General features: G+C 55.2%; 2 protein-coding genes across 3 annotated transcripts in view; both read left to right on the plus strand.

Annotated features, from left to right (window-relative positions):
- The window catches only part of TBC1D2 (TBC1 domain family member 2), a 56005-nt gene extending 51654 nt beyond the window's left edge, over nt 1–4351 (plus strand). The window contains exons 11-13 of one of the 2 annotated variants that reach the window (XM_012475772.2): nt 704–889; nt 1993–2114; nt 2778–4351. In XM_012475772.2, the coding sequence (XP_012331195.2) occupies nt 704–889; nt 1993–2114; nt 2778–2985 (516 nt within the window). In that variant the 3' untranslated portion in view covers nt 2986–4351. The remainder of the gene's footprint in view (nt 1–703; nt 890–1992; nt 2115–2777) is intronic. The other variant, XM_021665498.2, reaches the window with a different exon arrangement.
- Nucleotides 4352–9626: 5275 nt separating this feature from the next.
- Nucleotides 9627–13411, plus strand: part of CORO2A (coronin 2A) — a 68676-nt gene continuing 64891 nt past the window's right edge. Inside the window, exon 1 of the mRNA XM_012475776.2 lies at nt 9627–9685. The gene's annotated coding sequence lies outside the window, so the exon portion shown is untranslated. The remainder of the gene's footprint in view (nt 9686–13411) is intronic.

Below are 13411 nucleotides of genomic sequence, written 5' to 3' on the forward strand. Positions count from 1 at the left end.
GGGGTCATCACAGAGGGAGGAGGAGAACCACGAAAGAACCGTGTCTTGGAGCCAGGGAGGGAGCCAGGTCTGAGAGTGGTTAACCCATCCAGTGAAACAAGGGTGGAGCCATGACAATGGCCACAAGGAGAGGTCACTGGCCTCCGTCACCAGGAGCATCCTGCTTTGAGAAGATTCCTTGATGTCCAGCGAGGCAGGACATTATGACCTCCCACATACACACCTGTCCCCTGAGACATCCACCTAGCCTCTTAGGTGTCAGGCACAAATTGGGTGTCGAAAAGGGGCTGTGGGTGTCAGCTGATGTAAGCATAGAGACAAAGCTTCCATTTCACCAGGGTATGAGACCAGTGTCTCTGAACTGCCAGGAGGATCAGCTGGCCCCTGAGCTCCTGCTTGGCTCAAGGGATTCAGGTGGGTGAGGGAGACAAGGATATGCCAGCCCACATGGCTCCACTGCAAAGCCCAGTGCCTCAGTCCAGAGGACTCCGGCCTGTGTCAGGAGCAGCAGAGGGATATGATGCTGTACCTGACTCCCAGCTAGGCTGGGCTCCGGCTCCCTGAGGTGTCTCCTGGGCAGGGAAGGACCTGCCCAGAGCGGCTTCAGGACTGTGTGTGGACTGACTGGGTAGGAAGGCTGGGCAGGGAAGGAGGCAGCCCTTCCCTGGGGCTGCAGGTGACAGGCCCTCTCGCTGGCTTCCAGGTGGACCAGCGGGTGCTCCAAGACCTGCTCTCGGAGAAGCTGCCCAGGCTGATGGCCCACCTGGGGCAGCACCACGTGGATCTCTCCCTCATCACCTTCAACTGGTTCCTCGTGGTCTTCACAGACAGTCTCATTAGCAACATCCTCCTTCAGGTCTGGGATGCCTTCCTGTATGAGGGGACCAAGGTAGGGTGCTGCCAGGGGATGGGCAGGGGGCCCCTGAGCAAGTCCCTTCCCTGTCTGGGTCTTGGCTCTGCCCCTGGAGAATGGGAAGACAGTGCTTACTTGTCACGGCTGTTGCGGACGTCTCCTGACAGTGTGGCTTTGTCAGTTGTAAAGTCCTTTGCATATATGAGAGGAAGTAGTGGTTCTGCCTCTGAAGGTGTATCCCAAAGTTGGGGGAACTCCTTTCCCTGGAGAGGAGGGATGAGCATGATTAGAGAGGCACATCCCTATTCTGTCCTTGCCCCCCAGTCACCTGAGCCCTCTTTTTCTTCCTCCTGTTTGGAGTAAGCCTTGGAAAAAGAGACTGGAGCTCAGGTCTGGACCCAGCTCTGTCCTGACCTTGCCCAGAGATCTGGGCAAGTCTCCCAACTCAGCCCCAATTTACACCTCAGTCTACAAAGCACCCTCAGATTTCTCATTTCATTTTTTCTTTTTTTTTTACTTTTTGAGATGGAGCCTCGCTCTGTCGCCCTGGCTGGAGTGCACTAGTATGATCTTGGCTCACTGTAAACTCCTCCTCCCAGGTTCAGGCAATTCTGCCTCAGCCTCCTGAGTAGCTGGGATTACAGGCATGTGCCACCACACCTGGCTAAGTTTTGTATTTTCAGTAGAAACGGGCTTTCACTACGTTGGCCAGGCTGGTCTCAAACTCTTGACCTCAGGTGATCCACCCGCCTCAGCCTCCCAAGTGCTGGGATTATAGGCGTGATCCACCGCGCCCAGCCTGTCATTTCATTTGCTTCCTGCCAAAGCCCCATGTAAAGATACAGATTAACCCCACGAGATTCAACAGGAGCCATGCCTCACCCACAGTTGTGGGTCAAGACAGGCTAGAGCCAGGACTCTGTCCAAATCCCCAGATTTCAAGCTGTGTGCCCCCCGGGGTATTCAGTCTCCCTCACCTCCCTGTGGCCCTCCCCCTCCCCCGTACATTGTGCCTCCAGACCTCAATTTCTGCAGCCAGTCCAGGCTCTTCCATACTGCCTGGGTCTGTCAGGTTCCCTCCCTCCAGGGATGACCTGCCTGGCCCCCATGCCCCACCTGAGCCCCCACTGTGCCCCCAGGTGTTGTTTCGCTATGCCTTGGCCATTTTCAAGTACAACGAGAAGGAGATCCTGAGGCTGCAGAATAGCCTGGAGATCTACCAGTACCTGCGCTTCTTCACCAAGACCATCTCCAACAGCCGGTGAGGACCCCCACCCCTCTGCCACTCCCACCACCCATGCACCCTCAGGACACATAGCAGAGGGGAGGCTGGTGTTTGCCAAGTAGGGATTCGTAAATGACGCTGATGCCCCATCATAGCTTAGAAATATTCGGGGAAGTCCGACTGAGTGATCTGTCTGCCCCCTTAACATGGCATTTGAGGCCTCCACGCAGTTTCATTTTTTGCCCACCTTGCCCTACCCTGAACACCCATGGCCTGTGATCCTGGAAAACAGAATTATTTGAGTTCCTAGAACAACCCCACCTCCGGGCTTTTCTTTCTTCTTCTTCTGCAGTTTCTTCTTCTTAGAATGCTTCCTTGCCACTTCCACCACCACTGTCTTCTTTGCCTGGTCACCTTTTATTGATTCTTTAAAACTCAGCTCACATGTCACCTCCTCCAAGAAGCCTTCCCTGATCAGCCCTTCCCTGCTGGGTTAGGTGTCTTTTTTCTGATCTTCCTCCTTCCTCAGTACACATCTCTGTGGGTGGAAATCACCTTATTCATTGTTTCCTCCTAAGGGCAGGGGCCAGGGCTCAGCCACAGGGGTAGAAGGAATGTGGGAAGGTCTGTCTGGGAAAGCCTGGTAAACGCTGGCCAGGTGGGGCGATATGCTCTGGGCTGATTGTGCCCTCCTCCCAGGAAGCTGATGAACATCGCCTTCAACGACATGAACCCCTTCCGCATGAAACAGCTGCGGCAGCTGCGGATCATCCACCGGGAGCGGCTGGAGGCTGAGCTGCAGGAGCTGGAGCAGCTTAAGGCCGAGTACCTGGAGAGGCGGACATCCCAGGGCAGAGCCGTGCCTGAGGGCTGCGCCAGCGAGGACGAGGGGGAGGGGGAGGCCTGACTTGGCCACCTCCCCTCCCCAGAGCCTTCCTCACCCTTGGCTGGCAGACCCACTGGAGGTCGGGCCCAGACCAGTGGCCCAGCCCTGGGTGTCCCATGGGACCCTGGACACATGCCTTCCCCTCTCTAGGCCTCAGTCTCCCCACTGGGACATTGTGTGCTGCAAAGCCATTGATTGGACTGCTTCTTCATAGGCACTTACTTACCCAGGGATGCCACCCCTTTGCACCTCGTCCACAGAGCACTTTGGCATAGAAACAAGCAAGAGCACTGCCTCTATAGGGTAACCTGGAACATTCTCTAAGTTATATCAATATAAAACTATATATAAATGGTGGAAACAGTTCTCAGTTACCAGTTGTTCCTGGATGGCCCATGGTGCCGGGGTGTGCCACCACCAGGCTTCCAGCCTAGGGCATCTCTGGCTGCCAATTCTGAGCGCGTCTGTAGGGCCAGCCCCTGCCTGGTTCCCTGAGATGTTAGGGTTTTGTCTTTCTGGGTAGCAGCTCCTTTTCAGTGCGGCCTGGGTCTGCATTCCAGGACACTGTGTACTGAGGCCTGTTTCCAGAACCCAGCCGGCCCCTTTGCCCTCCTTTCTGCTCACAGCCAATTTTGGGGGGATCCCAGGGAAAACCCCCTGTGTACCACCACCAGGAACTTGGTGTGGGGGTTGGGAAGAGAGCCCTGGGTCTGGTGCCCCACTTGTGACCTCCTACTGCCCACTTCACAGGCTGGGGCTCGGAGGGTCATCTCTCCTCAAAAATGGGTGATTGAGAGGGTGGGAGAAGGTGGCCAGTGGAGACTGTGGCAGCCCAAGCCAGGGCTGGCTCATCACAGCACCCACTGTGGCGCCAGCCCAGCGTCGGGCTTCTCCAGGTCCCGCCTCAGCAGACAGAGACTTCAGTCTGTCCCCACCTGAGGCAGGGGTTCAAGGCCATACCAGTAACTTAGGCAACTCATTTCTCAGCAAAACCTGTGTCTGTGCTGGTCTAGCCTTGCGTTGGCTGTCTTTGGTGTGAAGGATTGGGCGTGGGGGGGTTCTCACACGGAAGCTGCCTCTCTGGAAAACCACCCAGGATTAGGGGACACTGCCCTGGAACCTCCTGGCTCTGATCTGAGGCTCCAATCCGGGCTGGGGAGGAAGCTTTGCCCATCCCTGGGGACCAAGGACAGTCCCTCTGGTGGCCCTGGTTGGTCCCCAGCCCCCGCTGTCACCCACAGGTGTGAATTCAAGGGGTTGGTGCACCAGGCTTTTGATTCCCTACACTGCACTGCCTGTGCAGCCTCAGGGAGGGGACGCTCAGGGGTCTTCTCCTCCCTGTCCACGTGGGCTCCTGGCTGGCCTGAGGGCCCCGCGTTTCCGTGAATACCCTGCACTGGGGCTCGACTGCCTTTCTCATTTTTGCTAAACATTTTTCGTCTCCTGAGGCCCTTTCACTAAACTGTTCGTGAAGTGTGATGGTGGCATGAGGGCAGCCTGGGGGTCCCAGCTGTACCCTGGACAGGCTGGATACTGTGCCCCTAACTTGGTCATTGGGATGCTGAGGGGTCCAGCCCCGTGGGGCTTCTGGGAGGGCTAAAGCAGGTAAACTGGTGCTGAGCCTGGAGCCTGGCACAGAGGAACATGCCACCGACGGCAGCGAGCAGCCCTCTTAAGAAGGAAACACCACTGGTGGGGCCTGATGCCTGCGAAAGCCCCAAGGCTGCAGGGGAGCTCTGACCCAGGGGTCCCTCTGCCTTTAGCCTTGGAACTCAAATTCCCTCTTCAGCAACAACACTCAAAAAAGAATCAGGCAATGGGCACAGGGGCTGCTGGATAAATAGCAACCCACCTCTACCCTTCCCTCCCCCTCCCCTGTCTCCCCCCTTTCCTCTTCCTGCCTCTCCTTCCTCCCCTCTTCTCCCTCATCCTCCTTTTCCTCCTTCCCCATTCTCTCCTTCCCTTCTTCCTCCTTTCTCCCCTCTTCTCTGCTTTTCTTCTTCCCTCTCTTCTTCCTCTCCGCTTCTCTTCCTCTCCTCCATCTCCCCACATTCCCCCAACCCCAGGCAGAGAAGAAGCTCTGGTCAGAGCTGGGTGCCTGTGCTCCTTCTCTCCCCTCCTGGGGAGAGGGGTGGGTGGTACTTTGCATTTGACCCAGCACTATGTAACCTCTTGTTCCTACCTGGCTGTACCTTAGAATCACCTGAGTAGGTCAGGCACAGTGGCCAGCACTTTGGGAGGCCGAGGTGGATGCATCACTTGAGGCCAAGAGCTCGAGACCAGCCTGGCCAACATGGTGAAACCCTGTCTCTACTAAAAATACAAAAAATTAGCCAAGCGTGGTGGCAAGTGCCTGTAATTCCAGCTACTCAAGAGGCAGAGGCAGGAGAATCGCTTGAACCTGGAAGGTGGAGGTTGCAGTGAGCTAAGATCACGCCATTGCACTCCAGCCTGGGCAACAAGACTGAAATTCCGCACACAAAAAAAATCACCTGAGTAGCTTTTTAAAAATGTCAGTGCTAGGGTTTTACGCTTGGAGCCTGTGGTGGGGCCCAGGCATTCTGATACTCGGGAGGGTTGGGAACACAAAACAGTGAGGGCTAACTGCCTCCTCAAGCCCTGATGGGGAGCTGGATTGAGAACCACCTGACCTGCAGCATCAACTCACCCAGGCCAAGCTCAGGTTACCAACGAGTAGACAGGGCTCAGAGACGTCAGCTAGCCTATCCAAAGTCACACAGCCACTGGTCGAGCCCTGCTCAAACCTAGAGCCCTTACTGCAAAGCCAGGGAGGGTTCCCCCTGGTTTACCTCACCTCTAGAACCTAGAACACCTTCCCCAAAGACCTGGGGAAGGGACAGGCTTGGCATGTGGCCTCCTGTGGGTACCCTCAGAAGATAGTTCTAGACCAAGGAAACCTAGAGGAAGAATTTCCTCATGGTTGCCTCAAGCTGGGATTGTAGCGCTATTTCTCCCCTTCATCAGAGACAACAAGGGAAGCGTGACACCCACATGCCAGGGAGGCTGAGAGGGACCAGTGGGCCCACCCCAGAGCATCTGTGCCTGCTGCTGCTACTCCCAGGGCAACCGCCCGCCCTCCCCTGCTCTTTCTGGAGTGTGTTTGGGGCCCACTCCTGGTGTCGGGTTCCTGGCCTGCACCACAGCTGTCACCCTTTCCCCCGGGGCTGCTGCCTTCCAGGGCTGGAGGATCTGATCCCTCTCAGCCCCACCTTCCCACCCTAGGGGACGGGACCTCATGCTCAAAGCATGCCTTCCCCAGGCCATAGGCCCCCGGCAAGCTGTGGTCCAGCCTGTTCTATAGAGGAGGGAAAGGGAGTTACCCAGGGAACCTCCCTGGGGCAACATCCCCAGGAATAAAGGGACTCAAAGGAGGTGGAAGGGGCCCCCTCGACATAAGCACTGCTCACTCACTTCCAGATAGTGCCCACATTCAAGGCTACTATTCTCCAAACACCCCTCAGCCCCCAGGTGCTGTCTCCTCATTCTTTCTCAACCCCCTCCCCCGTGGACATGGGGCCATATCGTACAGAAAGTTCCATGCAGGGCAGATAGATGGAGAACTTGCTCCTCCCCACCACACACATATGTTCTGGTCCTGCACAAGATGTTTACCCACACATGGAAGATGAACAAAGCTGGCCATGTGGGTGCACTGGGAAGGAAGAGGAAGGTTTTCTGGCCCATCCCAATCCACACTAAGGCATAATAGAAGATGCCAGCAGATGGGCCCAACTTTGGAGCCAGACCTGCTATGTGGTTTTCTAGCTAGGGGGTACTGGGTAGGTCATGCCCACTGTGGCTTCAGTTTCCCCATGTGTGCAATCCCACATCTGGACCAGGATGAGAGGGAGGGAAGGGGAAAGAGAGGAGGATGCTCCCCAGCCACAGCAACCCCAGGAAGGGTCCCAGGTTCATTGCAGAGGTCTCCCTCTGGCTTATGGGTCCATATGCCCACAGGCCCCAGAGATGTCTCTGTCAAACCAGCTGTTCCCCAAACAGTCCCAGCCACCAACCACCATGGCACAGGGTAGGAAGATGCAGATGCAAGCGTGGGAGGGACATCCACAGGACATCTAGGAAGCCTAGGCCTGGAAGGATGAGTGGGTTTACACAGGGGAGATGATGATTTGGGAAGCGAACTGCAGGCAGAGCAAAGGCGAGTGCCATTGGCGGAGGCAGCCACACCAGAGATGCTGGCCCAAGCCCTAAATGAATTAAGACATTCAAGGCCATGCGTGGTGGCACACACCTGTAATCCCAGCACTTTGGGAGGCCAAGGCAGGCAGATCACTTGAACCCAGGAATTCGAGATCAGCCTGGGCAAGGTGGTGAAATCCCATCTCTACAAAAAACATAAAAATAAGCTGGGCGTGCTGGCATGCATCTGGAGTTCTAGCCATTTGGGAGGCTGAGGTGAGAGGATGGCTTGAGCTTGTGTGGTGGAGGCTGCAGAGAGCTAGGATTGTGCAACTGCACTCCAGCCTGGGCGACAGAGCAGAACCATGCAAAAACAACAACAACAGAGATCCTTAGATGCCTTAGCCTGGGAAAGATTATGGTGTCCACTGTCCAGCTATAATTCAGGTAAAAACCAACCCATGATCATAAAGAATTCCCACAGTGTTCTGATTTCATCCATATGCTTTTTGTCTGTTTATATTGTTTTTTTTTTGAAACAGAGTCTCACTCTGTTGCCCAGGCTGGAGTGCAGTGGCACAGTCTTGGCTCACTTCAAACTCTGTCTCCCAGGTTCAAGTGCTTCTCCTGCTTCAGCCTCCCGAGTAGCTGGGACTACAGGCACATGCCTCCATGCCCAGATAATTTTTGTATTTTCAGTAGAGACAGACTGGTCTTGAACTCCAGAGCACAAGCGATCCACCTGCTTCAGCCTCCCAAAGTGCTGGGATTACAGACATGAGCCACCATGCCCGGCAATCCATATGCTTCTTGGAAAGTTCAGATACCCAACTCTTGCATGCATTCAGTCTGCCTGCTGGGCAGTCCAGCTCCAGGAGGCCTTTATCAGAACTGCAGGGTGGGGGTTTTCAGAGCCATACTGCACACTGGGCTTTGGGTGGTAGGCAGGGAGCCCATCCAGCTCTGGGCAGGGGAGTGGTGCAGTGGACTATGAAAGCTGAATCACATTCTAAGGAGATAATCAAGAGCTCCCCAAGTACCTTGCCACTCAAAGCCTCAATTTTTTTTATCTTTAAAATGGGGGTAATAATCGTGGCTAAATAAAGGGGTTGGTAGGCTTAGAATAAATAATACAGATATGGCCGGGCGCAGTGGCTCACGCCTTTTATCTCAGCACTTTGGGAGGCCAAGGAGGGCGATCACGAGGTCAGGAATATGAGACCAGCCTGGCCAACACGGTGAAAGCCCGTCTATAAATATATAATACAATACAAAAAATAGCCGGGCGCAGTGGTGCGGGCCTTTTCTGCCAGCTACTCGGGAGGCTGAGGCAGGAAAATTGCTTGAACCCCGGAAGTGGAGGTTGCAGTGAGCCAAGATCGCACCACTGCACTCCTGCCTGGGCGACAGAGTGAGACTCTGTCTCGCAAAGAAAAAAGAAAGAAAGAAAGAAAAGAAAAATAATACAGACATGTAAAGTAGTACATAGTGTACTCTGTTATCCACTCGATAGCTATATATTGAGTGCCTACTATGTGCCGCGGAGCAGTTCAAGGCCCTCAAGATACCCTGTCTCTACTGAAGAAAACCAAGAGCTCTTCAGAGACGTGGTGTGGAGTTGCTTAGTAGCCTTGGGAGCCATACCGCCTGGGGTTGCATGACAAGCCGTGCGATCTTAACCTAGTTACTTAACCTCTCTGTGCCTCAGCTTTCTTTTGTGTTCCATAGGTGAGTAATGGATCAACCTCATAGGCCTGTGTGACAGTGAAGAGGAGTAGCGCACAGACGGCGCTTAGAGGAGTGCGTGGCTCAGTAGTGTTAGGTGGGGGTGGTACCCAAAGGCAGGGCCTCCCCATTGCCTAGTGTCCTCAGGGCTCCCTAGCCAGCAAGGCAGGGCAGCAGCGCCCCCGCTGGTCCCGAGAGAAGGAAGGGCGTCCTCCTCGGCTCGCAGCGGCGCTCCCGGTTCCTCTGCTCCCTGAGGACGGGGAAGCCTCGGCAACCGCTGTAACTGCGCGGGGAAAGGAGCGCTTCCCCAGCCGGGCTCTGCGAGTGCACTGTACCTGGCCGGGATCGTCACATCCAGGGCTCAAACAGCTCTAAGAGGTGGACGCAGTGACTGTCTCCATTTCGCCAAGGGGGAAACTGAGGCTCCGGGAGGTCAGGTTCCTTGTCCCACACCACGCAGCCAGGGCGCAGCGGGACGTGGAGCCGGCGGCTGTGCCTGTTCCCAGCCTCCGCCTGGTGGCCGGTGGCCCGCCCCAATCACTGCGGCGTGTGCGCGCCTGTTCCCAGCACGTGTGCGCGCCCCGAGACCCGCCCCGGGGAGCCAGGAGCACGGTCCGGGTCGTGGGGGCGGAGAAGGGTGGCGCGGGCGGACCCGCCGGGAGGGCGAGAGGGCGGACCTTGGGCCGGGCTCCCGCCCCGCCCTTCGGCCCCGCCTGCCGGGCTGCAGGGGGAGGCGGCAACAGCGCTAGGCGCGGGGAGTCGGCGGGCGGCGAGGAGCGCGGAGCCGGAGCTGGACGCCGCCGCCGCCGCCACCACCACCTGCGCGGCCGTCATCAAGGTAGGGCGGCCCTGCGCCGCCGGCCGTGCCTTCCCAGTCTACGCGATGGGGGTGTCGGGCGGGAAGTGCGCGCTGGGCCCACCCTCGGCTGCAGCTCCTGGAGTGTGAGGGATGCGGGGCTCGGCGCGCTGGGGACCCGGCGGGTCGCGGAGTACCCGGCTTTCAGCCCCTTTGCGTGACCTTGCACAAAGCACTGCTCCTCGCCAGGCCTCAGTTTCCCCGTCGGGATAGCGTGGTGGACCCCTCCTTGCGGGGCTGTTGGGAGGGGCCGCCCCGAGGTCCAGGCTCCCGACGGCTCGCGGCCCGCACGGGCACTGTCTGCACCGCCCACCCCTCCCGTCTGCAGTGAGGGAAGCTCACTCAGGGCGCGGCCAGTCGGTTCCAACAGGCCCTTGCTGTGGCCCGGGTGCCCCAAGGGACTCATGTCGGGACCCTCCACCTCTTGGTTGCGTTACCTGCTGGGCCTCAGCTTCCTGGTACTGGAAACGGTGGGGTGGGAGGCATCCCCGGGTCCTCACCAAGCCGGCCTGGGCGTGCAGGTGGGGTGTCAGCCGGCCCGCCAAGACGATTTACTCGTCTGGGGCTAGAGGAGCCCTAGGTTGGAGGTGGCTGGACCCCTGGCGGCTCGCCTGCCAGGGGACCAGCCCCATGTATGTACCTCTTTAGAGAGTGGCGTAGGACAGCTCCTTCCCCTTCCCCACCCAGGCCAGGTCCCGGCCAGGTGCTGGGGCCTAGCTCTGTGTCCCAGAGCTAGTGTGTGACAAGGTGTGACACACACTAGCTGGTGTGACAAGGGCTGACTCGCGGCCACTCCTGAACCTCGGAGGGGTGACAGTGCCAAGGGAGCTGTGTCTGTGTGGCATTAAGACAAAGCACGAGTCTGAGAGACTGTGGCCCCGGGCTTTCTGGGTAAAGAAGACCTATGGCATCTGGTTCAGCCTCTCTGTAAGGTCCCCTCTGGAAAGTCTTGCTGACCCCTTGCACACTCCCTGTGATTGGGATCTCACGAGCTGTAAACCAAGCTGGAATCTGCTACCCAGTCCAGTCACTGCCTCTCCTGCTGGTCCTGCTCTGGACAATCTCTGACTCTTCTTCCCTCACCCTGGGGCAGTGATCAGGTCCCTTAAATATACTCACCTCCAGGCCAGCAGCCCCAGTCCCAGCAATTTCTCCATCATAGCCCAGGGAGCCAAGGCAAGAAGAGGGAGCTGTGGAGTCTGCGCCGGAGCAGGCTGTGGGGCCTCCGACTTCCTGGGGCTTGTTCAGAACCCACCTGTGCATCAGGACTGGCATGTGTCTCCTGAGCTTCCTGCCTCTCCTGGGCACATTCTGAGAGGTCTGGAGTGAGGAGAGCCAGAGCCCCTCACAGACCATTCCTGCCTCATGGGGCCTCCTCTCCACCTCCCTGATGCTGGCTCTGTGTGAGGGAGCAGTTTCTAGGAATCACTTCTCAGCCTTCTGGTCTTTCTTGTCCCCTTTATGACCTGCCCCACACCCAGCGACTTTCTTACAGCCAAAAGAAGGCATGAAGCCCCTGGACAGGTAGTGAGCTCTTTGTCATCACAAGTATTCAAGCAGAACCTGAGTGTGAGCTACCTTGGACTTAAAGTCTGTGGAACTCTAGGGCTGAAGCAGCGCCTATGACCTTGCCCTGCAGCCATGGCAGAGCTGCACAGGACTGGAAGCTGGACCACAAATGAATGTTATTATCCCCTCATAAAAGCAGGCTAAGTATACAGGCTGACCCAAGAGCCTAACTCCGACACACAGGCTTAAGTGCTACCTGGGTCTCCTGTCATATCGACACATGTATAATCTGGGCCCTGTTTTCCTGCTCACCCAGTTCAAGCCTTTTTGGCCTGATTTAGGAGCATGGCAGATTCTGGTTATTAAAAAGTCATGCTATGACATTAATTGCTAATAATTTTTAAATGCACCATGGAATTATGGAATGTCTGAGCTGAAAGGAGCCTTAAGAAGTCATCTCATTCAACCCCCTCATTTTACAGATAGGCATCCCCTGTCCCCAGAGGGGATGTGACTGGGCAAAGGCCACGCAGCAAACCAGCAACCGAGCCCAGGGATCCTGATTCCAAGACCTTAGTACCTTATTCCCCACACCCCAAAACACATAACATATGATAAATGAAAGCAGTTTATATTTATTCCTGTAAAATTAGCAAAAATAAAAGTAAAAGGATAAAACTCTGTGCTGTCAAGGCTGCAGGAATTCGCCTCTGGCATTTAGTTTTACAGGGCAATCTGGCAGCCTGTTATCATGAAAATGATCCTACTTGCCCTAGCCAGCTACTTTGGGGACTTTATCCTAAGGAAGTAACTACAGAGAGAAACATACATAGTGCTGTTATTTCTAAGTTGTCTTCCGGCTGGGCGTGGTGGCTCATGCTTATAATCCTAGCACTTTGGGAGGCTGAGGCAGACGGATCACCTGAGGTCAGGAGTTCAAGACCAGCCCAGGCAACGTGAAACCCCGTCTCTACTAAAAATATAAAAATTAGCCAAGTGTGGTGGTGCATGCCTGTAATCCCAGCTATTCAGGAGACTGAGGCAGGAGAATCGCTTGAACCCGGGAGGCAGAGGTTGCAGTGAGCCGAGATTGTGCTACTGCACTCCAGCCTGAGTGACAGAGCGAGACTCCATTGAAAGACAGAAACAGAAAGAAAGGAAGGAAGGAAAGAAAGAAGTTGCTCCCCACCGAGATGTTTCAGCCTTAAACCTTTGCTGTTTTAAAATGGCCAGAAGCTGGATTGTTTTAGAAGTTGGTGTGTTTTTTTTTATCTTCTCTATCAAATCTCAGGAGGTCCAGAAAATAATTCAGCAGGATCTTTTTGTATTTTAAGTCTGTAATCAGTGCCTTGCCTCCTTCAGAAGAGATTGGACATGCTTTGTAATCACACCTGTTCTGAAGGGCCAGGAGCAGGTGATTTCATTTCTGTGAGCAAACTGTGCCTCCTGGGGGTCTGCAGGCTGCTGTGGGAAACTTACTAGGTTAAACCACCTGAAACAGCCAGTATCTGACTTTTTTTGACTTACAAGAAATGGCAATTTCATTTGGTTTAGCCTAAATGGAAAAAGATATACAGGTATTTAAAGAGTGGCATGCTCCTTACTATAATTGAGAGATTGGTAGGGTGTGGTGGGGACAAGGAAAGTGTGATTATGAGTTTGGAGAAGGAGGAGGGAAATGGGAGCCTCACTCTGAAGAATCACTGATGGTAATAACAATAGCTAACATTCATTGTGTATTTACCACTGCCTAATTCTGTCCTAAGTGCTTTACATTCATTTATTCATTTAACCATTCAGCTGGTATTTATTAAGCACCTACATTGTGCTAGGTATTTTCTTTTTCTTTCTTTCTTTTTTTTTTTCTTTTTTTTTTTTTTGAGATAGAGTCTTACTCTGTCAACCAGGCTGGAGTGCAGTGGCACAATCTCGGCTCACTGCAACCCCCTCCTCTGCCTCCTGGGTTCAGGTGATTCTCATGCCTCAGTCTCCTGAGTAGCTGGGATTACAGATGCGTGCCACCACCCTGGATAATTTTTGTATTTTCAATAGAGACAGTGTTTCACCACGTTGGCCAGGCTGGTCTCAAACTCCTGACCTCAAGTGATCTGCCCATCTCGGCCTCCCAAAGTGCTGGGATTACAGGCATGAGCTGCCACACCTGGCCTGTACGAGGTATTTTCTGAGTTCTAGGGAAAG

This window comes from Aotus nancymaae, unplaced genomic scaffold, assembly GCF_030222135.1.
Source record: "Aotus nancymaae isolate 86718 unplaced genomic scaffold, 86718_ANA_hifiasm-v0.15.2.pri h1tg000003l, whole genome shotgun sequence".
Taxonomy (NCBI): domain Eukaryota; kingdom Metazoa; phylum Chordata; class Mammalia; order Primates; family Aotidae; genus Aotus; species Aotus nancymaae.